The 27,048-nt window shown below is 37.6% G+C and overlaps 1 protein-coding gene across 1 annotated transcript in view; it reads left to right on the top strand.

Annotated features, from left to right (window-relative positions):
- Nucleotides 1-26,746, top strand: part of EVC2 (EvC ciliary complex subunit 2) — a 78,415-nt gene extending 51,669 nt beyond the window's left edge. Inside the window, exons 15-21 of the mRNA XM_067297254.1 lie at nucleotides 770-892; nucleotides 9,012-9,239; nucleotides 11,487-11,701; nucleotides 13,217-13,304; nucleotides 20,367-20,560; nucleotides 22,087-22,188; nucleotides 22,677-26,746. Coding sequence (XP_067153355.1) covers nucleotides 770-892; nucleotides 9,012-9,239; nucleotides 11,487-11,701; nucleotides 13,217-13,304; nucleotides 20,367-20,560; nucleotides 22,087-22,188; nucleotides 22,677-22,947 — 1,221 coding nt within the window. The 3' untranslated portion in view covers nucleotides 22,948-26,746. The remainder of the gene's footprint in view (nucleotides 1-769; nucleotides 893-9,011; nucleotides 9,240-11,486; nucleotides 11,702-13,216; nucleotides 13,305-20,366; nucleotides 20,561-22,086; nucleotides 22,189-22,676) is intronic.
- Nucleotides 26,747-27,048: the final 302 nt, after the last annotated feature.

Raw genomic sequence — 27,048 nt, 5'->3', positions numbered from 1 at the left:
TTCATAAATTACCTTCAGTTCTTAAACAGAAGGAATAAAATTGTTTTATCTATGAATTGTTGGGATAGCATCATAAGAGAAGGGTTTTTACGTGTTTTGGTTTGGTTCAGTTATGTTTTCTAAATGTATAAATGAACTTGGGTTAGTGGTACTGTATATTAGCCTAGTTCAAAACCTTAGTAATTTCTAAAGTACTTCAGAAGGAAAATGACTTTGCAAAGCCTTAGAGTTGAACAGATGTTATCATTTCCCCAAGAATACATTATACTTAGTTGATATTCTTGTAAAGAATATAAAGGTCAAGAATAATTTGATTACATGGAACGGCCCCCTAATACTATCATGGTTCATTTGTGATTCTTATACTGTGTCTTGAAAACAATGTAGTTCTTAAATTAATATTCTTTGTTCATTTTAAACCGTGCTGAGGAGACAAAGTATCAGTTAAAATCTTTGCTTATTATCACTGCTAAGCTTGTTTAAAATAAAATTTATGTGCTAGCAGTTTTTATGGAAAGGATGAATATATAATTCTACTTGAAAGAAATTACAAAAATTTTTCCAACTTTGTCTGAATGTCTGAAAGCAGTCTTCTGAATGAATGGCTAGTACATTCATCTCAGAGAATATTTTCTTGGTAAAAGTCATCTTTTCCAAGTATTTCATTAGTTGGTGGATCTGCCCACAAACAATAGTAAGTAATAATATTAATGTTAGCACCTCCATCTACCATTTATGAATACTAAATGTTGTGCTTATCTTCTTACAGCAACATTCCAAAATGAAAAAAGAAGGATCCAAGAATAGAAATAAGATAGATATTCTGAAGAAATCTTTAGAGGAAAAAATTTTCATTTACGAAAACTCAGTGAAAGAAGAAATTCTGAATAAGGTAAATGCAATTTTTTTTCTGTACTGAGGTCAGAACCTATATTTTTAATAATTAAAAAATGACAGTTTCCTATCAATGTGAATAAGATCCATATACAGAAGTCAAGAGATGGAGTGGTATTATACAACTCTCTGTACCCTTGCCTGCATTTGTCAAGAAGTTCTATTTAAAATTTGATAGTTTTGGCTTTGTTTTAAATTTTACAGTTTAATTACAAGTGTTATTGGCAGATTGAAAAAATAGATTCCCAAATGACTGCGGCATCAAATTTAGTACTTGAATGTTTTTGGACAAAAAAAATAGTTTGTTTAATATTTTTCCTGTGTTCCTGATGTATCCTGAGGAATGAAAAATACTGGGTTGACATGCTTTTATTTTTTATTACTTTAATGTGAGATTAACATTGCAGATTGTTAAAGCAAAGGTTCCTCTAATCCACCCTGCAGTCTCTGAAAGTGAAAGCAGATGCCTAGGTGAGAATGCCACCAGTGGGCAAGTGTATTCTGCCACTCTCTACCAGTTCAATAAATCTTGTCCAGGAATGCCTTTAACCCTTTTTCTGGAGCCATTTATACTTTTGGCTTCAACACCTAATGCCATGACCTCCAAAGTTTACACCTTTTGTACTTGGGAGTACCACTGGGTGTGGCTCAGCTCTTGCGTTATAAAAAATACTGAATATTTTTTCAGTATGAATCTTGACTTAGAGTTGTGTTAGAATCTTGTTTTAAAATTGGGAAGTTAGCTCCTCTAGGCCACATTTTATTCCATTTTATATACATACCTGGCACACTGTGGAGGTCTTTTAAATATTCCTTTCTATTTTAGTTGTATGGCTGCATATTGGTTATGAAAAGCCAAATGCTTTGGGCTTTCCCCAGTAAGAAACTAAACTCTTGCTAAGGAAAATCATTGGTTTTCACATTATTGTTAGGACACCAGAAGTATTGCAATAAACATTATGTTGATCATGGAAGTAAAGTTTCCTTCTCTTGCCTTTTGCAACCTGTTACCTCATACTCACTACTGAATGGCTCTGAAATGGTTAACTGGCTAACGTTTATAAAAGCAGCACTGGGATGTGGTGTTTTACTATGCTATAAAACAGACATAACAGAAAATAAATACTCATGGAAAGGATGTAGTGAGCTGGGGGGCCACAGAAAGAGGTTTCGAGCATAGTCTGAGAGCGCTGAGAGTATCATCTCACCAGGAAGATCCTTCAAAGTAGACTGTATCTACTCTGTGTTTCTTAGCTGTTTTGAGCTGATCTGTGCACTTCCTTTCTGAAGCAGCAGTTACTTATCTCAGAAGAAAAACAGTAGTCAAAATATTGACATTCTTTAGTCTCTTGACCCCGCTGGGCTAGAATGAGAAACAGTAATAATAGCCTTGCATGAGAAATGTCTTTGAAGTTGTAGATAATCAAGTACCTTTTCAGATCATTTCCTTTATTTGTGATATTTAGAACTGAAACAGCACTCATAGATGGACAGTATGAACTAAATAAGGAATTTGGAAGTTAATGCTCTCAAGCAATCGACTAATCATAGTGTATTTACAAAATTGAAATTTATTATTTAATTTGGATGCTTCAGGTGGAATCAGCAGCAAAAGATCGGACCTATGAGAGTTGATATGTCATCAGCAAAGCAGTTTGATACTACAGTAATGTTATACTATATAATACGATGTCAAACAGCATTTTGGTCTTCTGTTTGGAATGATAGAAGGCTTCAAGAGTGGCCAGTGAATATTTAGTCTATAACTCATTTATAATTTAGTTTATAATAAGTATTTGATCCAGCTTCTACTGATATCAGCCTTTATGTCATACTGAAGTCAGGACAACCTGCAAGTTTTGTTTTTTCACAAACGTATCTCTGTAGAACTTTGATTTGGGAGCTGATAAGAGGCAGAAGGAAACTCAGAGGAAAGTCTGTGGTAATGAATAGTGGTACCAGTCTGAGTAAAGCAACATTTTCTTTGGTTAAGGGCAGTTAATTTGCTGTATAATGTTGAATAGATACTGAATGATAAGGCTGAATGTCATTCCCATGTATTTGAACATGCTTAAAATATGGCTTTGTGCTTAGTAATATGCAAATAGTATCTAGTTTTGCAGTTTGGACCATAAATCTTATGATTCATGGAATATGCTGGACATACAGTTTAAAACTACCTGATGTTTGAAGTGTTTGACAAAGAAAGTATAAGTGTTTTGCCACTGATGTCATCTCCTTTGCCTTTGAATTGAGCTGCAATTAAAGTATACATTTTTGTGTCTCCTTATAGTGAACATGAGTTGTCAAAATCCATTTGCATCCTTATTCATTATTCATCTTAATGGGTTCAAACTTCTACTGAAGGTGATCACTCGTTTGCTCATTCATCTATTCATTATTCATTCATCCATCCCCAGAATTCATATATGTATAATTCATTCAAAATCCTTGTGTCTGAAACTAAGCCTCCTGTAAAGAAAGAGGCAAACTTTAAATTCAGTTGTGTGCACACATCTGTCATAACATTTCTGTATATTGTTTTATCTGCATCTTTAAAGGTTTATAGTACATCCTGTTCTTAACCACCAAAGCAGCATTTGAATGTTATTTGCTGATTTTGCATCCTACAAAACAAATCATGCTTCAAGCATATTTTTCCCCTTTATAAGATAGTGTAAAAATATATGTATTCTGGCAGGCAGTATCCTATGCATGTAAATAAAAGCTGGAAGAAAAGAGAGAGACAAATCCAAAATTTATGTATGTTGTCATAACTCATTCAAGCTAGTGGAGCTGTGATAATTCATATTAACTGAGAAGCTGCCCTAATATGTTGAATAGAGAATGTTATAGGGATAAAGATTCTAGAGCTTTAGTCCTTTTGAAAATGGAGCTATGTCCTTTTAGTCAGATAGGTGCTTTTGAACTTTTTTCCCTTAATCCTTGAATAGTACCACTTGATGCTATTGTAATGTAAATCATAATATAAATCATTCAGTCTCTTGTGATGAAAATTCACTTATTCTCATCTTCTCTATCATCTTCATTTTCCTGGTTTTAAGTAAACTCAAAGCTCCACATTGCCAGAATTTTGAAAGGTAGCATTAGGTGTCCAGCCTGATACCTTTTTGAACATGAGTTGCCTCTTAAAGTGATGTCTGCTGTAGTTTTGCAGCTCCCTGCACACCTTAGTAGAGACTAGTTGTTAGAAAAATCCAGGTGGCTGTCTGACAGTCTGATGTAAATTACTTGCCTCGCTTTAGAAGCTCTTTCTTCTGGTATTTGTTACCCTATCTATTTTACTAGTGAGGGACTCACTTCCACTCCATTCTCTCTTTAAGAATCGCCTAAGACAAAAAATTTCACCTCTGAAAACAGGGCTGAGAGCGAGTCCATGGAAATTTGAGAACTGAGACCTTAAAAAATTGGGTAGTCAGATAACATAACTCTGAAAATTGCTAATCGCTTTTGAGAACCTCGTCCTGTGTCACAGCAAGAGTGTAACCAAGACTAGTAGAATACTAATTAATTCAACATGCCTTTCAAAATAAAACTTGAGTCTCATTTAAGAAGATGCACTAGCTTTTTAAGGAAGACTTTTAAATATTTGCCTTGGCACAGAGGTGAGGAATAGTCTTAACTCCAGGCCTTTGTCTTATGTCATTGATTTATAAGAATAACTTGAAATAACATTTTGGATTTTTAAAATAAGTTTGCTTTGACAAGATTAAAAAAGAAGGAAAGAAAAAGCCTAAGTCAAGGTGGAAATGGCTGCTTATATAATCAAAATCAAAGTTGTGATTTGCAGAATGCTATACAGAAGTTTTTATCTTTATTTGGTTTCCTATCAGTGCTGCTAGGGTACAGTGTATGCTGCTAAATGCTCATGAACCGTTGGATTGTGAGGTTAGAAGGGGAATGCTAAAGTTATTAGTATTTCAGTGAAAAGCATTGCACAGAGAACAAAAGGCCTCAAGTTCATCTTAACAGGTTTCTCACTTTCCTGCAAAGAATGTTAAAGAGGTGTATATTTTAGTATTATTATCAAATCTTTTTCACTGCGAGCTAGAACATAGAAGCAAGCAATAGATACTTCCGGATGTAGTCCAAGGTACAAGTCATCTACTTTTTTCAAACAAATACTGAGAGGCAGCTCAGCTCTTTTTCCATAAAATCCAAATTCTGGCCGTCTCCTTCCTTCTCACTGGGGTTCTCTGCTTCCAGTGTTCCAAAACAACAGCTTAGTTTTTAGCATTTTGGATACCATATTTCCAGTCTGATCTGTGAGCTGGATTCCCCTCCTAACTCAAATATCCCATATTTTTACTGATAAGCCGTATGCTTACTATTTAATAAGTAAGTCATACACCTACTTATTATTCAAGATCAGTTCTTTAGAATCACAGAATCACAGAATGGTTGAGGTTGGAAGGGACCTCTGGAGATCATCTAGTCCAACCCCCCTGCTCAAGCAGGGTCACCTAGAGCATGTTGCACAGGATTGCGTCCAGGTGGGTTTTGAATATCTCCAGAGAAGGAGACTCCACAACCTCTCTGGGCAACCTGTTCCAGTGCCCTGTCACCCTCACAGAGAAGAAGTTTTTCCTCATGTTCAGATGGAATTGTCTGTGTTTCAGTTTGTGCCCGTTGCCTCGCGTCCTGTCGCTGGGCACCACTGAAAAGAGTCTGGTCCCATCCTCTTGACACCCTCCCTTCAGATACTTGTACACGTTGATAAGATCTCCTCTCAGCCTTCTCTTCTCCAGGCTAAACAGGCCCAGCTCTCTCAGTCTTTCCTCATAAGAGAGATGCTCCAGTCCCCTAATCATCTTTGTAGCCCTTCGCTGGACTTGCTCCAGTAGTGCCACATCCCTCTTGTACTGGGGAGCCCAGACCTGGACACAGTACTCCAGATGTGGCCTCAGCAGGGCTGAGTAGAGGGGGAGGATCACCTCCCTCGACCTGCTGGCAACACTCTTCCTGATGCACCCCAGGATACCATTGGCCTTCTTGGCCACAAGGGCACATTGCTGCCTCATGCTTAACTTGGTGTCCACCAGCGCTCCCAGGTCCTTCTCGGCAGAGCTGCTTTCCAGCAGGTCAACCCCCAACCTGTACTGGTGCGTGGGGTTATTCCTCCCCAGGTGCAGGACCCTGCACTTGCCTTTGTTGAACTTCATGAGGTTCCTCTCTGCCCACCTCTCCAGCCTGTCCAGGTCTCTCTGAATGGCAGCACAGCCCTCTGGTGTATCGGCCACTCCTCCCAGTTCTGTATTGTCAGCAAACTTGCTGAGGGTGCACTCTGTCCCTTCATCCAGGTCATTGATGAAGAAGTTGAACAAGACTGGACCCAGGACTGACCCCTGGGGGACACCGCTAGCTACAGGCCTCCAACTAGACTCTGCACCGCTGATCACAACTCTCTGAGCTCTGCCATTCAGCCAGTTCTCAATCCACCTCACAGTCCACTCATCTAGCCCACACTTCTTGAGCTTGTCTATGAGGATGTTATGGGAGACAGTGTCAAAAGCCTTGCTGAAGTCAAGGTAGACAACATCCACTGCTCTCCCTCCCCTCATCTACCCAGCTAGTCATTCCATCATAGACAGCTATCAGATTGGTTAGGCATGATTTCCCCTTGGTGAAGCCATGCTGACTACTCCTGATCACCTTCTTGTCCTCCACATGCTTGGAGATGGCCTCCAGGATGAGCTGCTCCATCACCTTTCCAGGGATGGAGGTGAGGCTGACTGGCCTGTAGTTCCCTGGGTCCTCCTTCTTGCCCTTTTTGAAGACTGCGGTGACATTGGCTTTCTTCCAGTCCTCGGGCACCTCTCCTGTTCTCCATGACCTTTCAAAGATGATGGAGAGTGGCTTAGCAATGACATCCGCCGGCTCCCTCAGCACTCGTGGGTGCATCCCATCAGGGCCCATGGATTTGTGGGTGTCAAGTCTGCTTGAATGATCTCTAACCCGATCCTCCTCGACCAAGGGAAAGTCTTCCTTTCTCCAGACTTTCTCTCTTGTCTCCAGGGTCTGGGGTTCCTGAGGGCTGGCCTGAGCAGTAAAGACTGAAGCAAAGGCAGCATTCAGTAACTCTGCCTTCTCTGCATCCTTCGTCACCAGGGCACCCACCCCATTCAGCAAAGGCCCCACATTTTCCCTAGTCTTCCTCTTGCTACTGATGTATTTGAAGAAGCCCTTCTTGTTGTCCTTGACATCTCTAGCCAGATTTAATTCCAAACGGGCCTTAGCCTTCCTCGTCGCATCCCTGCATACTCTATACTCTCTGCATAACAGTAACATTAAGAGATGATATCCATCATTGAAGATGGAGATTCAGTAACAATATCTAGAAAGTGAGTCTTGCCTCTACTTTGTGTCTGTAGGAAGATTTCTTACTCTTGTGTTGTATTTGACAGTTTTGAGGGGCAGTTTCACAGCATGGAAGTGTGAGGAGGAGAAGCACGAGCTGCTTGCGGGTATTATGGTGATAGTAAGATGAACTGAAACATCTTTAAAAGTTTTTTGAGTTTCCTCCGCTGATGGCCACAATTCTTGCATTCTGGCACAGGCAGTAGTTGTTTGGGCATTTCTGATAAAATAATTAGTATCTTGGAAAATACTGATTTCTGAAAAATTATTTTTTGTGTGACTGGAAACCTATCAAATAACATTTCTCAAGACGAGAACATCGTTTACAGATGGAATGAGAAAAAAACATGCTCCAATATCCAGTAATGTCATAGATGGCGTATTTCTGTGCTTATTCAAAATGCAATACATAGTGTAGTGATTGCTATAAACATCAGGTAATGGAGTACGAGTGCTCTCTCCCTCTGAAACACAAAAAGGGGGACTAAAATCAAGATGATAATTATTTACTGTCATTCAGGTTTCAGCTAATCAAATGCAGGTGTGCAGTGTAGTTGATGCAGTGTGCATCAACGTCTAACCTAGATAGCCACATCAGTAGAAACAAATAGATATTTTTAGGGTATGAAATGTGCCTAGAAGTACCTTTTCCCCCTTCTCTAAAGAGGACTCAGAGTGACAAGCTCAGGTGGAAGCATCTAAGGATGGGTGAGAGGGGAACTGCATCTAACCACCATCCGTGGTGTCCTGCAGGAAAGCAGCTCCGGTCGGAGCGCCAGTGCCTGTGAATGGCAGTGCATGCTGGGGAGAGCTTGTCAATCAGGCTGTCAGTCACTGGTTTGTGCTTCTGAACGCTGCGACCCTCCACGTAGGGTGTCGTGGGGGAAATGTGATGCGCTCGAGTGGTGTTACCAAAGGAGATCTGTGTATGGCTAGGACATCTGAATTTTGTTTAAAAAAAAATGCTCATAAGGAACACACAGACAAATATTGTTTGCCTTTCATGTTCACATAACTTCTTTATAGGTCCTCTCAGATGTGTGGAAGCAACATAGTTATTGAGTTAAACCATTTTGGTTTAATCCTGTTGGAAATCAATTTAATCCAGTTTTAATCCTGTTTGAAATCCATTACCGGAGGACTCTGATTAACAGTTTAACTTTGTTTTATGTAAGAAAGGTTTTTTGTTATTTGCTTAAAGAATAATAGGTTGAATCTCATCTTGATATCATTTGACACTTTCTGATTTGAAGCTAAATATAGTCTTTACCTTAAATTTTGTATCATTCTTTGCTAAACAGAAGGATGCCTTTTGTCCTACCCTTTAACCAATCATATAGGTAAACATATTTATTTATATTCTTAATTTTTACTTCTGAAAATGAAGTTATTAGAAACTTAGAAAGTTATTTTAGATCCTTTATTTTAGAGTAGGCTTTAATATTAAAGTTATGGCTACCCTAAAATAAAGCCGGATCCTATTGAAATATCTTACTATACTACCTTAGTGTAGTATTTTGTGATCATTTAAGTAGAAGCTTGGAATTTATTATTAAAAACGTATGTGGAAGAAGTCACATATAATCTCTTTTTAAAATAATGTATTTCATTATAAGATGACAGCATTGATTTCTCTGCTTTCTTAATCCAGTTTGTTAATTACAGAGTAGTAAAATCATGAGTGTGTATATAAGGCTTTCTGTTAATCTTGTTATCTTTTGTATTTCATTGTTTTTTAGGTTAAGTATGAGTTGCTGCTTGAGAAAGAGAGTCAGCTGCGTGATCTAGAGAATAAACTTGGAGAGTATATTGCTGCTTTACAATTTCAAAAGACTGTTAAAAAATCCAAAATGTTGGAGCTGTATAGTGCTATCATAAGTGTACAGGCTTTGCTCTTCGAACAACTGACTGTTTCAAAAACGCTGTCAAAATTGGAATGTATTCAGATTTTAGAAGCACACAATCCTGTAAGTAGTGAAGTTGTGAAAAGGGAAAATTTCTATTAGGAGACAGCAGCTGTGACAGTAGCTTATTTGATTTGATTTAGCTGGGCTGGTTTGGAACTCCTGATTATTTGGCCTTTAATTCCTGTTGTTATGTGAACTTAGTGCTCTAAGTAACAGAAATAAAGAGAAGGAAAGTACTATTAGAGTGAGGGGAGACTGTGAATTATGATTATTATTTTTATTATAATAGCATCCAGAGATCTACAGTCAGAAAGAGCAATTGGTCAGTGTCTAGTTAATATTAAAATTTTGTTGTTCACAAGGAAGAGGAGGATAGGGAAGTGATTGTGAGTTGTGACTAGTAAATTGTCATGAATGTGTTAGAAAGTTGTTCACGTTATAGTGCTATCCATACAGTAAAATCCATAACCACATGATGTGCTTCAATCATTGAGCTTAAAAAGATTATATATACAGCCTCTCTGTCTCTCTCTGAGCATGCTCGTACAGTTTAAATAGCACAACTTTCAGAAAGGCCTCTTTCCTTCATCATATTTATTGCATACTTTGCATGTGCCAGTTTTCTAATCCTTTTTAATACTTCAGTGCTCTGTATTCATAAGGATTTTTTTTATGCCTCTCCCATTTGCAACCATCCAAGCGAGGCTTGGGAGAGCTCTGAAGTAGAACAAACAAAATGGGTTTTTAGAAGCAAAACCTCTTTGCTAGAGGGCATCATTAGACAGCTGTTGCTGTGAAAACTCCTGGTTACATTTTAATGCTGTCATCCCTACAGAGCTTCTCTTAAAATGGCAGTTTGTTAGTATGTTTATACAATTCCAGTTTTGTTTAAAGTTGTATTAAATCTGTAGGAGATAATTGCAGCAAAAAGAGAAAACTCTATGTAGACGGAGCATTAAAAATAATTTAATCTGATATTGCTGCCTCTTATGCAGTAAGAGTAAGAGGTTCCAGAGAGAAGACCAGGCTTTTCTCCACCCTCTGCAAAGAGGTTGTTTTTAGCTTCTCTTTCCTTGAACAGCTGTGAAGAAGAAGAACTGAGGGAGGGACAGACAAGAGCTGTAGAATAGCCAGCACTGGATTCTTTACCCAATGTGCAAGGCCTGGTTGAGCCCCATTTTGGGAAAAAAGTATTTTAATTGTAATTTAAAGTGTTATGTTTGGTTTATAGGGACTGTTTCCTGATGATCAAGCCTTTGCCTCTTGCTGTGTTTTATTTGTGCTTATTTGCCCCACTAGCTGACAAATTTGGGCACCTGTTGCTTTAAAACAAATACATCAGATTACAGAGTATCCTCTAATGCTGAGTACATCAGTGGTTGTTTTGCCAGTCAGTGAAACAAACCCATGTCTGACTATATGTGAATTTGCTTCCTCTTCATACAGACAGCAAGTTAATATTTATTTTTGGTGTTCAGAGAATATATCTAAGCTGCAGCTTAGAGTTTTGCTGACTGGGGAGTATACACTTACTTAGAGACATGATGCTCTAATGAACTTGTAGTCTGAAAGAGTAGATTGGGGAGTGAGGAGGAAAGACAATAAAATTCAGTATTTTCTCCAAGCTATAAGCTACAGACTTAAGTAATAAGCAACATGTTTGAGGCCAGACAAAAAACACATTGGAAATCTGGAATATACCCTTCCTCCTGATGTTTAGTTTGATTACTTGACCAAAGAGAGATCCTTGTCCTGAGAGATGCAGTACACTTAAGATTCTGTTTTTTAACCCTGTGGTTTTTAAGGCATTATATTTTAACCCGACTTTTATTGCACTAAATGTGAATTATTGTCTTTTAACTTGGTACTTCTTTGATATTAGCCACTGAATCAGTGTAAGTAAAACTTAGTCTGCCTAGATTTCTTATGCTGTGATTCAATGGCTTTATGCAGCTTATAGATTCATTCTAAGGGTGTCATTCTTTTGTTTGATTTTCAGTCACGCTGGTGTTGTACTTTCTAGATGCCCTCCACAGTGGAAGGCTTCAGAGAGCATCAGCCTTTAACTCAGCGAAAAGTGACTCATATCTTTAGGCATTGTTCTGATATTCATAGCATACAAGACATGTTTACTGAAGCCATACAATGAATTGGAAAGTGTAATGACTGCAAGTAGCTGGGTAGAATGCAAAATGAATAAACCAATATCACAAACTCTGATATCATCTTTTTCTTCACTCCAAATGAAATTCGTTCTTTCAAGATGAATTATGACTTTTTTTATCATTTTGTGTTTTCAAACTCTAGGAGATTGAAGAAGTTGACAGGAAGCTGGAGTATGAGATGTTGCACAAGGAGTCAGCTCAGCAGCAGCAGCATCTAATGAGTAGGCGGAGATGGGCTCCAGACAGATTAGGACTTTCAAGTGAAGCTGTGGAAACTAATGCAGACAGACAGGTGACAGTTCTGCTAAGACAAGCCATGAATAAATGTAGACAATTTATAAACCTGCACCAGCAAAGGTAAGTATCTTGGTCTCAGGTATTGCCAAGTCACTGCAGTTCTTATAGACCATAAGGACTATATAGACAGAGAAAGAGCAGGCTAAATGTTCTGCTGTGTTGGGGAGGAAATCTACACCTATGTTTGAATGGTGCCTTTCTGCAGTGTGGCCCAGATGATAATTGAGAACACTTAGTCATATTGAAATAAGAACCATGAAATAATAATAACATTTTAAAATGTAAATTGTGATGTGCTACATGGCAATCAGTGTTTCTTAAGTGGGCCAGTGGAAAAATAACAATACTCCTTACCAACAAGGGGGACAACAAAGTTGAATCCTGTTCCCTCATCTCCCAAGAAGGTAGGCAGAGACTTCACTGAAAGCTGCTCTGTTGGGGTTAGAGGAAGTAACTGAGACAATTTAAATTGACTTTCCATCTCTGCTGTGCACATATTTTATTGTGCAGACTGAATTCCCTGTCATATGATCATTTTTGATGGGATGAATAAACTGTTCGTCAGAGGTAGGCTCAATTTCACTTTTCCTTGACAGTTTTTATGTAAAAATATCAGTGGGAAAAAAAAACACCAAAAAGCTGTGTGCCTTGGAAGATTTTTTGATGTAGAAATGTTTATTCTGACATAAAGATTACGCAGAAAAAATAGGTGAAGGTTTGCAAAATTACAGAATATCACATTACATTCATATGAGTTAGAAATTACATTTATGTGTGCATTGCACAGTATGAGACACCCACCACACTTCATGTAAGACCCAGAGAGGGTGCTTTCTGTTACAGCAAGTGTTTCACTTGAACCAGTTCATTTATTAAAAATGACTTTGATAAGCTTTGAGTGGGTTCATTATGCTCATGGGTCTGTTTTAACAATGAAAGGGCGGTGGTCTGCTGGATATATATTAATGACTCTTTTCTGTTGTAGGAGTGTAATAGTCACTAGAAGAGCAGATAGGTTATTAGCCTGGGGATACTATTGTATATAGAACTATCAGTGATGCCTTTAAAGAACCACAACTGGTCTTCACTGTTTAGCTGGGTCCCTGAAAACATAATGGAAAAACAAATCTTGTATTTGTCCCAAATGGCATAAAGGTGGCCTCGTGGTTTGGTCCAGAAAGGAAAAATCACCAGTAGTGAGGAAGCTTACTGGTTGCTAGTTTTCCAGCAACAAAAAGAGTCCACAATTTGCCAAAAAGTATAGTGATGACACTTAAAGTAGGGGGAACAGGTCAAATGTTTTGGGGAGGTTTCAGATTTGTGTTGTGGATAAGAGCTAGTCAGATTTTGCTCCAATTTTGCTTTGGAGTTCCTTAAGACTGAAACAGTATGTGGTTCAGGGGAGAAAGGAAGAGGAAAGGTTGGCTTATTTTAGAAGGTACACCATCTCAACCAACCTGGCTGACAGGAAGATGTGCTTTCTGAATAGATGACTTTCAGACTTCAGTTGTTCCCTACAATACAGTCACTGTGCCTGGGAAGATATCAGTGTCAGTGTTCTTTCTTTCACTTCAGCTTGAGAGAAGAGCAAGCGAATTACATGGTGCTTGAAGACCTCCTGGAAAATTTAGAAACGGATGCATTTTTGACACTTTATAGTCAGGTAAGCATGAAATTGAACAAAACTTCCAGGTTTAAATTACCAGTCTATCTGGAAATAAGCTGTTTTTGGGGGGTGGGGAGGTGGTTTGTTTGTTTATTCTGTTTTTTCATCCGAGACCATTACAAATGTGTTTGGACCCAGTTCTGCTAATGATCACTACCACTCCTGGTGTTTACAGCCTGTAAAATCATTGACTTCAGTTACTTTGGAGCAACTTCCAGGCTTTTTAATTTTACCGAGTCATACTTCTTTGTGCTTACTTAGGAATATTTTCCGAGAGTTGTCCCATTGCACTTCATTCTGCAGGGAGAGCTAAATTCTCTGAGTTTCTTGTTCAGAGACAGATTTTGTAGTCTGATTTTCATGTGTGAAGATGCACATGTTTTTCTTTAGGAATCAGTCAGTGTGAGAAACGATTTTCACTGACTGTATTACAAAACTAAATGATAGAAGCCCTGCTAGTTAAGTGTTCTAGTATCATTACTCATATTGTTCTCAGAAAGAACATCACCTTTTTGGCGGGCTTAATTTATTATCGGTTGGCTGCCTGTCAGTGCCACAAAAGGCATTAAAATTGCATCACTCTGTTGTCCCCAACTTTTATCTGCAGATCTTGGTCAAGATATGTAGCTAGCCTCAGAAAGAGATTAGGTGTTGCAGCTTTTTCCATCCAAGTATCTTGTCTCTCAGGGACAGTTGCAGTCACAGTATCATAAACTGGGAGCTTCAGACGCAAGCAAGCTGAGTAGAGACCACATGGAGTCTCTTAGCTTTTCCTGTGTCTCAGGTTTGTTTCTGAGCTGTTTATCCTCAGCTCTTCTCGTGAAGAATTGGAGCGAGGCCTCTGCACTCCAATATGCTATACAGGTGTGTTAGGATGTTTCTCCTGGAAGGTAGCAGATGTTTTTAGATTCTTACTCTGACTTGGAGAAGAAACTCGCATCAAGATCTCCCAAAGCTCGTAGGAGTATGGTAATCACTTCAGTCTCTGTCTCACCAGGGGACTTGAGGGCTCAGGTCAAAGCGAGTTTTCCACAAGCCTCGCTGAAACAGACTCACCTCTCAGTTTCTGACAGCCTGATGACTAAAGTGCTGTCCTCAAATAGAAGATCTCACTTTGTGCTAATGATTTAAATCAGACAGAGAGGAAATTCAAAGCTGGATCTTACACTTTCCAGCAATATCCTATCCTCTGGGCGTAATAATATAAACACCAAAATTCCATTCTGACATGTCTTGCAGAGTGTTTAAAACATTTAAAAGTGTTTGCTGAGAAGGTCATGACCAGCATTATCAGCCTTCTAGTTTTAAATCCAAGTTTGTGTGTGTCCTCACCTTTTTCTTTGTTTTTTTAATTTTCTTTTTTGAATTTCTTTTGCAACTCCTTTTTCTCAAACCATCTTGCTACCACGTTGGCTTTGACAGCTTGACATATAGTAAGCAGAAATGGCTGACAGCAGGTGTGTAATTCTATTTCAGCCTTAAATCTCTTCTAACTCTGTTTTCTGCCTGCCTGTTCTCTGCAGCCTACTGTACGTAGAGATCCTAACATTTTAGCGGGACTTCACTGTGAAAAGCATAGAAATAGGATCCTGCTGATCCTGCAGAATTTTCTGCTGCACACCTTTGTAGGATGCTCATGACATATAAATGACTCATGAGATGGTGACAAGTTTTAATCTGGTTATTTCTTTACAATTCTAAAGTTTACATGTAATCATTTATGCTCCTTTAAAATAACTTAGATAATGCCAATGGGATAGTTGCCAACTGCATTTTCAGTTATGTATTCAGTCATGGAACAGCGACATGGGCAATGACAACTACAAACTTTTCAGAGGAGATAGTAAATTGAGGCTTTGCTCAATCGTAGTTGCAGTCTGTATAGTAATTAAAGATTTCAGAACATTTTTCTAAGAGAGAAGAGGCTACATCTTTTGTCTTGTTCAGTGTTTCTTGTTTTTATATAATGGATAAGGAGTTAAAGGATTTGTATGGTTTTTTTTTTTTTTTTTTTTGCTGAAGCATACTGTACTTCAAATGTGTGTTGAAGATGAGTGGTCTTAAAATAAACTCTGTTCAACATCAGTGAAAAATAAACATGAGAACAGATATAAAAATTGAAAATGCTTTTTAAGATACTTTGGACTTTGCTGATCTCATGGTTTAAGTCATTTTTAGTTTTGTCTTGTAAACTCTTTTTATGCTTTTTTTTTCTAGCTCATTATATATTAATCTGACACCATATGCTATATCCACAAATGATGACCAGTATAGAGGCTTTAAACAGCACAGACCAACTCTTTCAGATTAGCACCACTGAAACCACTATCACAGTTTAATATCAATATATTTAAATCTGCTATTGCCTTGCAGTCTTGGACTAATTGAAGGAATGGCTGGGACCTTGTACAATGTTTACTTAACAACTTCATGAGCTGACAAAAACACTCATCACTAAGCAGGAACTCTTAAAAGAGAACATGAATATTGTATTAGTCTGCTACTTCAGTAGCTTGCAATACTCCTGGGCATAGGAAGGTAGGAAGAAGATGCATATAACAAGCCAGCTGCTCAGCAGCTCAGCTATAGAAGAGTTCTTGTCTTGGAGGATGTTATGAAATGTTTTTCTGCTGCTCTTGAGTTTGACTGAATGCTGTCTGTGGTGGAGCCTCAGCATCTACCTCTCTCATGAAGAAGGCACTAATTCAAGATGTGTGGCATGTAAAGATCAGCTGAATGCTGGAGCAGGTGCATAGTATATGGTAGAAGGGAAGAGAGACAAACCTCTTGGTTGCTGCTGCTGCTGACTGATTCATTTCAAGGGGAATCATTTTCCAAGAGACCTTGGTTCTTTTCTTAGCTTTTCAGTTCAGAGATAGTTTTCTCTTTCTTTTGGAAATGTTACTGGGCCAGAAAAGAAGACCAAAAGCAAACAGAGGCATTCTGTAGTCTTAGAAAGCAGAGGGATTAGCTCTTCTCACACAATGAAAATAACCCTATCTCCTAGCTCAATGGAAAGAAATAAAAGAATCTCTTTTCTGTAATAATCTGTTTTTGGGACGTTCTAGAACTCTTATCGTTAATCATATTTATTATCAGACAACCTAGGACTAACCAGGACTAGGCTGCTTTTCCACGTTATTTTAGCTCACTTCTGTCCTAGAAAATTTTGTAGTTAAATACTGATGTTTCTTGTGCTGTTCTTCCAAAGATCCAAGTGCTTAGCTGAGGGGAAGCTACAGCACAGGTAAGTCATGTTGCTTATGTTGCTCACAATTCAATTGTATTCTTGTGATGACTATTAGTTTCCTAATGCTTTGGCATAGATATATTGTGAAACACCTTCTGAAAGGCATGGCATGAGTTCCACAACTTGGGAAATTAAAATCATGTTTCTACCAATTACAGATACATGCAGGCAAAACGTATCATAATTTTCACAGTACCTACTTCCCTTAGCACCATAGCAGGTGATCAGTGATCATTGATAATTACAAGTTTTGACATTGTGAAGACAGAAGGACATTTGAGAACGTTACTGTCACCTCACTGCAACTGAAAACAGGACATGCTGGTCACTGTGCTATATGGTTTGTTCATAAGATTCCCTGAAAAAACAATTACAGTGTGTATAAATATGCATTAGATATATCGTATTTGTTTTTTTTTGTATTGATATGTATTCATAAAAATGTAGAACAGAGATATTTTGGGACATACCTTATCTAAATTCCATAGAACATATACAGGCAGTCCCTGCAGATACACAAAACAAAACCTCTCTTCTCAGCAGGTGTGATGATAAAACATTTTCAACTATAATCCTAAATCTGGATATTCTCAATACAACTATAAAGAAGTATGTGCCTAGTAGAATGGTCATTTAATAAGGCTCATAGTTCAACATGTTACTATTTTTGGATGTGCTTAATCCTGTGTGTAGATGTGGGAATTGATTTTAAGTTTCTCCCCCCACCCCTTTTCTTGCAATTTATAGAACACATTTTATTGGCAAGTATTAGGAATCTATATCCATTGTACCTCTGTATTTTACATGCATTCTTTTCTTTGAAGAGGATTTTACCCATTAGACTAATTTTCAGAACTGTGGATTCAACCCTCTCTGGAAAACCAGATAAGTTTTACTTTCTTACTTTTCATGTTTCAGCTTATGTCCTTATGGAGGCAGATCTAGCTCAATAAGAGATTTGCCTGAATGATAATGGGTTCAGGATCATAAGCTTCTGGCAGAGAAGTTACTTTTAAATAAGCACGTAGTTATAGCCCCAGGTATGCTTTTTGAATTTTAGAGACAACAGATGAGGCCGGCAGACTGTCATGTGCAAACAGCACAGTAAGCATGAAGCACAGTGTGGGTGGAGTTCATTGATTCTTGCATTAGTTGTTTAAATACACATTGCTCAGCCCAAATGCCTAATGGAATTGTGCTTTTTGTAAATTACAGTTTGTACTTTCCTATTTTTATTATGGCCAGATTCAGAAAACACAGACTAGGTTATTGGTGGTGCAAATAGCATAGCATTTGTAACTATTAGATATAATTAAACATGTTAATTCCTAATCTTTACAGTAACTTACTGTATAATATGCCTGAAGAACCAAACTCATCCCACTCTGGAAGGCATTTAGTCTGACCTAGTGTGGCCATTTCTGTGTTTACATGCACATTCACTTCTTCGTGCTTATGCAAGCATATGTTTCTCTCTCTTAGCTGGTCTAGGTAGCTGTGGGTGTCTGTAAGCGCCGCTCACTGCGGGTGTATGTTCACACCTCAACACTTCTTTTGCCATATGTATGTTGGATGCACCTGGCCAGTGGGTGCCAATATCGCTTTTCATACTACTGACAGCATTGTGGCACTTTGCAGAATTACTTAATCATGAATTCTGCTGTATTAGAATAGCATTAAGGGTTGCTTCTCAGTCCAAATCATACCTGATGATAGGGAAAGGTAAGGATCAGAATGGCAAAAAGTGTCGCAGAGAACACTTTGAAAGAGGAAACGGGAAAGCAGTGCTAAAGTCATAATGGTTGTATCATCCATATACAAGTTATTGAGATAAAGGTCATTTCAGGGCCTTTCATGGATGAGACCTTTCAGCCAAAGGGGGTGATGGGTCAGAAATGTGTCAAGAACTTTATTCACACTTAATATTTGGGGTTTTTTTGTAAGTTTCTAGATCAACTGTTCTTAAAGATCAAAAATACACAAACACAGTTGGCATACACTGCGTACAGAAACTTACTGTATTAAGATTTAAGCTCTTATTTACAGTCTTCTCCATGGAAGAATCGAATCATTTCTTACCCTAAGCAGTCTGAACAGGCCCCTCTTACCCAACTGCAATGCCTGTTTTAGAGTGAAAATATCAGATGTTAAATACCCCTTTAATTTACTAATCTTTCTTACTGGGTTTTTCTTAGAGTTTTATCTTGTTCACTCTAGTATCTCAGTGCTTTCCATGGAAAACCTGTAACAGTGATGGAAAGCTTAGGAGACTTTGGGGAATGACTAGTTCTCCGGCGTTTTGGAGGGGAATTCTCTGCTTAGAGTATGGTTTTTGGGAAAGGAGGTTTGTTTTTTTTTTTATGTGGCATTCTAAATTTGGATTAGGACTGCTTTGGGGGTGTTTTGTTTGTTGTTGTTTTTTTAATAGATTTAGCAGAAAGAAGGGTTTATTTAGGGAGTGTTCTTTTGGTGAAATAGCTTCTTTCCAAGAAGATTCAGTTAATATGGGGGTCTCCTATGTGCATTCACTGCTCTGAAAATTCCTCATACAAAAAAAGAGGCAGAGTTCAAATACTTGCTATGACATTTTGGCAGTCATCCTGCACTGTGGGACCTTGAGGGTTTTCGCTGTGTCCTGGCCTTTGCAGCTGCCTCCCACATCTGTGCATGTGTGCAGAAGTGACTCAGCCTTCATGAGGGACAACGGGAGTCTCTCCCGGGGAAGTGCTTGTAAAGGGTGTTTTACATCAGCTGATGGAGACTCCTCTCATAATTAGGAGGCACTATACAGAGCAGGTAGAAGAACTGAATAGAAAAGGGAGCTAAAATATACAAGATGGCTCTGATTTAATGATATTTGGCACATTTTACCTAACTTCAGCTGACTGAGATATATACATATAGAATTTTGCTAGCATCCTTTGAGGCATTTAACTTGCTTTAATTTGATGTACTCTTACCTTTCCCTCTAGTTTTCGATATTCTGTGGACTTTTAATATTTGATACACATGAGAAATCTGTAGAAATAGCCTTGGGGAGACAGTAATTTTGACAGCTGAGCAGAAAATAACAATGAGGTTTTGGCACTTGGAAGGGGACAGGAAGTGGAGTTGCTGAATTGCTAGGAAACAATAGGCTTTGGACTTAGCCTATTTGAACACCGTGTGAATACGCTTTGCCACTGACCTTTGGGCCAAAATAGCAAGGGCATTTGAAAAAAGTTAGCTATTTTCTTCTCTTCTTGGCAACTGATTACAAGCTGTTCTCTGAGCTTATTGCAGAATCTGATGTTATGGAAGGCTGAACAATGAACTGCTCAACCATTGCAACATGTAAATGTCATTAGGTTTTAGAAGCTAGTTTTTTTCCCTGATTTTTGCAGACTAAGGAATGCCATCTCCCTTCCTTCCTGCTTTGATAGGATTTCTTTATAATAGTGCAGTCCATAAATGAACTAAACCTTACATTCTAGAATATGATTGCATTTTGATTTTCAGACAGAAGGGCATGGAATACATGCCCTGCATATGTTCACCGAGAGAAACTGGTTGTAATTGAAAATCCTCATACCCAGAATTCAGAACAGAATGGATGACTTTAATGTATGTATGGGCTGGTGCGAAAGACAGCAATACCCATGGCACTGTGACCACTTCACACCAAAACAGTCATGACTAAAATGATTTTTAGTAATATTTTTTTTGTTTCTATAATGATCTTCAATGATAGTAATTAGAATTCACTAATGCTTTTTTTTTTTCTTACTACAATGCTAAATTTATCTGTCCTCCACTTATTAACCCTTTAGGAGCTCCGACTAGCAGGTTACTTAGCCAAACTGACAAAGGTACCAATGGGGATGTTGCACAGGATCCTGAACTTATTGCTACCCTCCAGTTCACAAAGTGAGGTTCTTTCTGTCCTCGATTCCATCAATAAATATTCAGATGGTGTTGCTGAAAGTGACAGTAATGCAGAGGAGTCTGGCAGCTGTAGAAAAAGGTAAGTGTGACATTTGTTGGTAGACAGTTGCAGGAGAAAGTTATTGTTTACAGGGATATATATCTGGTGGACAAGCAGGTTTACAACAGTACAAAAAGTAGCAGGTGCATAAGTTTCCTTTGTGAAAGATTTTTGAAGGGTAAAAGTAATTTGAAATTACTAATTTATTGTGTGGAATATATAAAATAAATTGGTTAATAAAGAGTTAATAAACTTTGTAAAATATCTTTACATAATGTATAGACTTGCTCTGATCATTTTCTTCCTGTTGGCTTTAATTTAGATTTATTAAAACATTTTCCTTCCAACTTTTGCATTTGTACTATTCATAGCAGGTACAACAATGCTGTAACTTTTATATAATAGCAGTTTTAATACACACAGAGGAAGGAAGAGGGGTGAAATAACCCTCAGTAAATTCACCCTTTCTGAGGTTCCCGCTGTGTGCTTGTAATCCTACTGTGCCACATGATCTTAGCTGTAGCTACAGGCTACATATAAGCTAAGCTTGAATCCAAACCTAGAAAAAATTGTTTTTCAAATCATTTGCTGAGCCAAAAACTCCCTTGGAACATCTGCACTGTCAAAGAACTCAGCCCAAGGTGATCACAATTCATGAAAAGAGCTAATCAGTTTCCATTTCCACTGTTTGATATTGTAGAAATACTGTGTCGTCAAGCAATTTCGAAAGATTTTCTCATTTTGAAATGTCAAGTGTAGATAGTGAGGCATCATTATCATTAATATCTAAGCCTACCTGTAAAACCCCATTCCCCTTTAACCAGTGTAAAGAGCCTATTGCATGAGACACACAGTTCTTTCTGCATTCTTTATTATTATGGAAAATCTTTGCATAGTGGAGAAAGCATTTTTAATTACTGCAGAAATGTGTGAAGTATGCACAGGATATGTTCCATAGACAACATGGAATTGTTCATAACTTTGCTGGTTTAGGACTTTAGGGAAAGCTTGTTTATCAAGAAAGTTCTTGCTTATAGTGTTACTAAATGCACATCAGATTTCATGAATTGATAGCTCCTAAAGCTATAAAGATAAAAGTCATATTTAACAATGGAAGTTTCAGTATTGCAAATGCATGTCCCTTCAAAGTTCATTAATTAGAGTTGCATTCGGCTGCTGTTTTTCACTTCACTCACAGAGACAGGTAGTCTTCCAGGGCCTTCATCCATCCAGTTTATCCCAGTTAGCACTTGCTCAGCAGTTGTCCAGTCAACACTGGGAGGTTTTTCCTGATCCTCCATCCCAATTCCCTGTCATGGCACATGAAGGGGAGAAAAGCAGATTCTGTGGCACTGGGCGATGAGGGTCCTTGGGACCATGGTTTGAGGTGTGACCTCATCCAGTTTAAATACTTTGTGACAGGGCCACAAAAATCTCTGAATGCTTATATTGATTTTATTTGAATTATTATGGCCATGGTTTTGGTAATTAAACTCAGAAAGAAGAGGGAAGCGTGTATATTTTTGGATTTGTTGTTGGGAATTTTTTCTTTCCTCCTCCTTCAGGAAACAGCAAGGGTTGTGGCAAGCATTAGAAAGCAAAGTAAGGCAAGATCTGATAAACAGAAGTTTGGAAAACATGTCTTCTCTAAACAGGAGAAAAGACAGGTAAGGGAAAACGGGAAGACACATGCAATTTTTTATACCTCATTCCATCTCCGAAGATTCTTTCTCTTATAAAATATCTATTAGAAATCAAAAAACATATTCATAAATATGCTTTTTCTGACACTGTTCTCTTACTGTTTGGTGCCTGTGTTTTGTACAATGTATTTACACATAATATGCAATAAAATTAAGTCCCTAAAAAGATTTTTCAGCACACATCCAAAAAATCCACGCATTTTTCAAACAAGTTGCCCACCTTCCTAATGGTTATTTATTATAAGTTTACTGTTTCTTCTGCAGTTTTGCATCTCATAACATAAGTAAATTATTGGAGATTGGAATGGACACAACAATCAGTGTTCCCTTTAGCTTCCAGAGCAAAATCACCATTTTTTTTGTCAGGAGATGGTATACTATTCTTGCCCAAGTTTTCATTCTTAAAAGTTAAATTCAATTTTTAAATTCAATTTATTTTTTCATTAATGTAGCTTGATAAAGAAGAAGCAACTTGCCTTCCTGGAAAGAGCATCATTCATTCATCTTGAATGTTCGCCTAGACATAATCCTATGGAACAGTCTGGTCCACCTAGTTCTTTGAACGTGATGACTGCAGAAGCCATAGAGCTATTAGACACAGGGGAGAAGGTATTTTTATTCCGTGAGCAGAGTGATCCAATACTTTCACTTCATAATTCTCCAAGGAAAAAGAAAATGAACTTTCTCAATTCCAAAAAGGCTGCTCGTGCAAATATGAACTAATGGGGGAGACATTCAGCCAGTGTATCAAATTGGAAAGAGAAAGTTACTTAAGTCAGAAAAATAATGAGACAGAACGAAGTGTGCAGTTTAAGTAACACTCGCATGGTTTTAATATCATTTGCTTGACATTGTAAATAGCTGTGGTTTAGAATTGGATTTTGTGTTCCACCAGTTAACAAATGTGCATTGCTCATCTTGTAATTCTTGTCGGCATATAACGGAGCCATGGATGAAGTATGGGTACTTTGTGATGCGCATTGTGATGAGCAGGACTCAGTGTTCGTTCAGTTCATTTTGATCATTTTTGCACTGATTTTACTGTAGTTGTATTTTCATTATTTATGTAGAAAGATTATTTATTGTATAAAGTACTGATTTACTATTCTTGTATATATATATATTCTTGTAATAAGCTGTGGTATAGCAGGTAATGTGAAGAGATGGAGTAGATGGCCCACAATCCCTCTGTTCTCTGATTTTCTGTTATTCTAGCTAATTTACTATTTAATAATGCGCTGTTAATAGGCTTTCAATATTACTTTTGCAATCTATGTTCTACAATTATAGCTGATAGTCAAGATCTTCAGCAAATACATATGTGCTTAGCCTTACATCCCAGGGTAACTTCAGCTTTTCACTGCTGTTGCTAAACATAACTCCAGTAGAACTGCGAGTATGGATACAGTTCAAAATTGCCCTAAATATTTGCAACCTGTTGCAGTCTTTTTTGGTGAAGTAACAGTATCACGCTCACTCAAGAAAAAAGGGAAAAATGTAAATGGGCTTGTAATACCTTCAAAAGCTTTTTTCATTACAGTGCTGCCAACTCCCACAATTTTAGGTGGGGGGTTTTTTGGAGTTCTTATTCATGGATTACTTTATAGAATATCATTTTACATTAAAAAAATTCATTTTCAAACCTTTCTAGTTGAGGGAAAGAAGCTTATAAGTATGAACATTAAAAACAGTAACAGCAAAAGTAAATAAAAGCAACAACCATATTTGTTAATTTTTGCATGATATTCAAGCGTATTTTGAGGGTTTTTTGAACTGCTTTTGGATGTTATGCTTAGAGGGTGCTGTGATCATGTACTTTGCAATTTTTCATGTATTGAGTTTCTTTGTGTTAATAAGATGCCACTTTCATTTAGAAAATTAAAATAGTCTTTCTTATAAAGTATCTTAATTTACTGGAACCTTGGAGACTGCGAAATGCTACAGTAATGCTTCCTCCTGCATGCATCAATATTTAGGAAAAAGAGATCAGTGTTACCTCTGGTGTTACAGGAGATGTAACTCCTGCTGTTACAACTAAATGTCTGGACAGACCACAGGAAAAGAGAGGGCCTATAGCACTTACAGCATGGAGAATGCAACAATGCAAAAAGTACCAAAAATGAATTTATAAAGGCTAATTAGCTGAAGAAGTAGATTGCTCTACTGTAGTATAAATCAAAAACTTGAGTGCAAGAACTTTTTTTTCTCTTTCTCTATCTTGCTAGTCCAATTTTTGAAGAAAGCAAAACTTATCATCCAGCTCATTATTTGAAACATTAAAATAAATCAAATTGCTTCAATTAAAGTCTCTGACAATATCATTTTAATGAAATACAATGGCATTAACAAAGTTTAAAATGTTACAGCCATATGCTCCTGAGCCTCAAACAAACTTAAGATATTAAAAGCCTTTTTAAAACTCCTTAAGTTGTTCTTAAATCCAACCAACAGCAGTAATATAGAAGCTATGCTAACTAGTAAAGCAATGAATAAAGCAATGAAAATGAACAAAATAATTTAAAAGCTCTAGAATGACTGCTGTCTTCCCAAAAGAAATGTGGGAGAATTCTCCAAAAGTTAAAGTAAAAATATCTATACATTGTTAGATCTTTATAATTTACTATTATTACAGAATGAGTTTATTTACAAAAATAGGAATTGTTGAAAGCACGAAAAGAGATCTCACAGATTAGATGTTGGGGCCAGCAGCTTTAGTCAGTCACAGTGATAAAATGCAAAATCTGAATATTGATTGCAATATCAATTTATAATCTTTAACAGATAATCAGCATATCTAATAACAGAAGGGTAATTTGTGACTCTTGCTCACCTCATCACAAATATGAAGCAGCTCAATGATTGTAACTATTCTAGCTGGGGATAAGTCATGCCCTGGTATGAATCAGTTTCATATCATGCAATACATATTCAAAGAAATGTGCAAATCTTAAAATCTCTTATGCCTTATGAAATAGATACTACCCAGATAATACCCCACTTCCATGAAGAGTTGACTTGCATTTAGTTTTGAGTAGTTCAGAGGACAAAAGAGGGCTAATTGTTGTATGTACAGTTACTGGATGTGTATCACATAGGTATTAGCATCCTTATTTCACAGCTGAAGTCTTTCAAGGATTGTATACTGGACATGTGGTTCAAATTAAGTCTGTCTGGCTTCATAGTTATTGCCAAAAAGTAATATAAGGCCAGATTTTCCAGGATTTTAAGCATAATCCACATAGTGCAAATTGTTCTTCATTCTTACTAAATGAACATCAGAAGAGGACACCTTACAGTCTGGCTTAATCTCCTATTTTAAACAGGTGAAACCAAAATAGAAGGATGAAAGAATCTGTTTCTGCTAATACCATGCTCATTGCAGAAGTGGGACTTAAAAGAAATGCATCATACTCGTTTACAACTTCTCCTGTTGTAACTGGTTAGAAACTCAGATTTATTCAAGAGTTCAAAGTTAGAAACTCACTTTACTCAGGTTGGAAGTACTGAAAACGAAGGACCCTCTAATTAATCCCCTGATAATGCAGGAATTTAATTGTATTCCCCTGGAAGTATATTATTTTTCATCTTGCTCTGACCCTTGACAACATATTTTCATCTCCACTAGGGCTTTTATCTCCCCTCAACCTGAAGCCATTGATGAAGAAGCTAAAACATGGAAAGAACCAGAGAAAGTAATTGTCCTTAGGCAGGGAAGCATTAATCCACAAAGTAAAAACTGACTCGTTGGCAAAGGTACAATTTATTGAAGAAAGTAATTCTACATGTTGGACTAGTGAACTGTAGCATTTTTGTTATCCTTTTGTCAACAGGCACTTAAATACAGGTGAAGTTAGCATGCAGTCTGCATCCGCTGTACAGCACACCCCTTGCACCAAGTGCAGCACTGCCTGGGTGCAAAACTGTCTCCATGGTCCAGGCTTTTCGGGCGTCTTGCTGCTTGTGCAGAATAGTCAGGCCTCGGGTTTAGCAGACCTGGGAGCACTCCCATAGGTCTCTCGGCATTATCGTTAGCACAGCTTTCTGCAGATCATTTGGTTTGATTCGTCATGCAGAGCCATGTGGCATTCAAAGCAGAAGTTTGCATTGATGGGCGACAAAATGCTCCAGAGAAGCTGCTTGAGGAGCTCTTCCTATGAGAAATTTGCTTTTCCATCTTGCCATACAAACTTAGTGCTAATATAAAGACACAAAGAACCAGATTTTAGGATATTTTGATCCCTTCAAGATGAAAATGGGCACTTACTGGAATGTTTAAAATTGCCAAGATCCTCAATGTCCAAAGAATCATATCCGTAGGCTTCTGGACCTATGCAACTATTGGCAGTGGGATGAGTATCCACCAGTTTACTTCAGCTGTGTAATATTATGATACTGGTCTTCATGTTGTATCCTGTATTCTCCTCCTGAATGCTTTTATTAAAGTCTAATTAATTATGAGTAATGATGTTCTTTGCTACATCTCTTAATAGAGATTAAAATAAAATTGCGATGTCATAGGAAATGGTGTGCAGCCTGCATAGTTGCTTTTGGAAAGGATGAGATTTTAAAAGACTGGGTTTTTTTCCTCCTCTCTGTTTTTCTAGCTTGGCATATCAGAGGTACTGCTGTTGTATTAGCAAGCAAGAAATGTTGTTTACTTGTTTTTTTAGCTTTACAGTGGAATCGGGCTTTTATTTAAAAGATTCCATTTAAAAGGTTTCTTTTAAAAGAAAGATTCCATGTGGTAAAAATATATATTAGGGAAAAGTGTTTTCTGTACACAAAATATTTTTCTACAATGACCAAGTTGAATATGTTTCCATG

This window comes from Apteryx mantelli, chromosome 5 (genome assembly GCF_036417845.1).
Source record: "Apteryx mantelli isolate bAptMan1 chromosome 5, bAptMan1.hap1, whole genome shotgun sequence".
In the NCBI taxonomy this organism is placed as follows: domain Eukaryota; kingdom Metazoa; phylum Chordata; class Aves; order Apterygiformes; family Apterygidae; genus Apteryx; species Apteryx mantelli.
The sequence above is the reverse complement of the archived record's forward strand: the minus strand, read 5'-3'. Positions and strand labels throughout refer to the sequence as shown.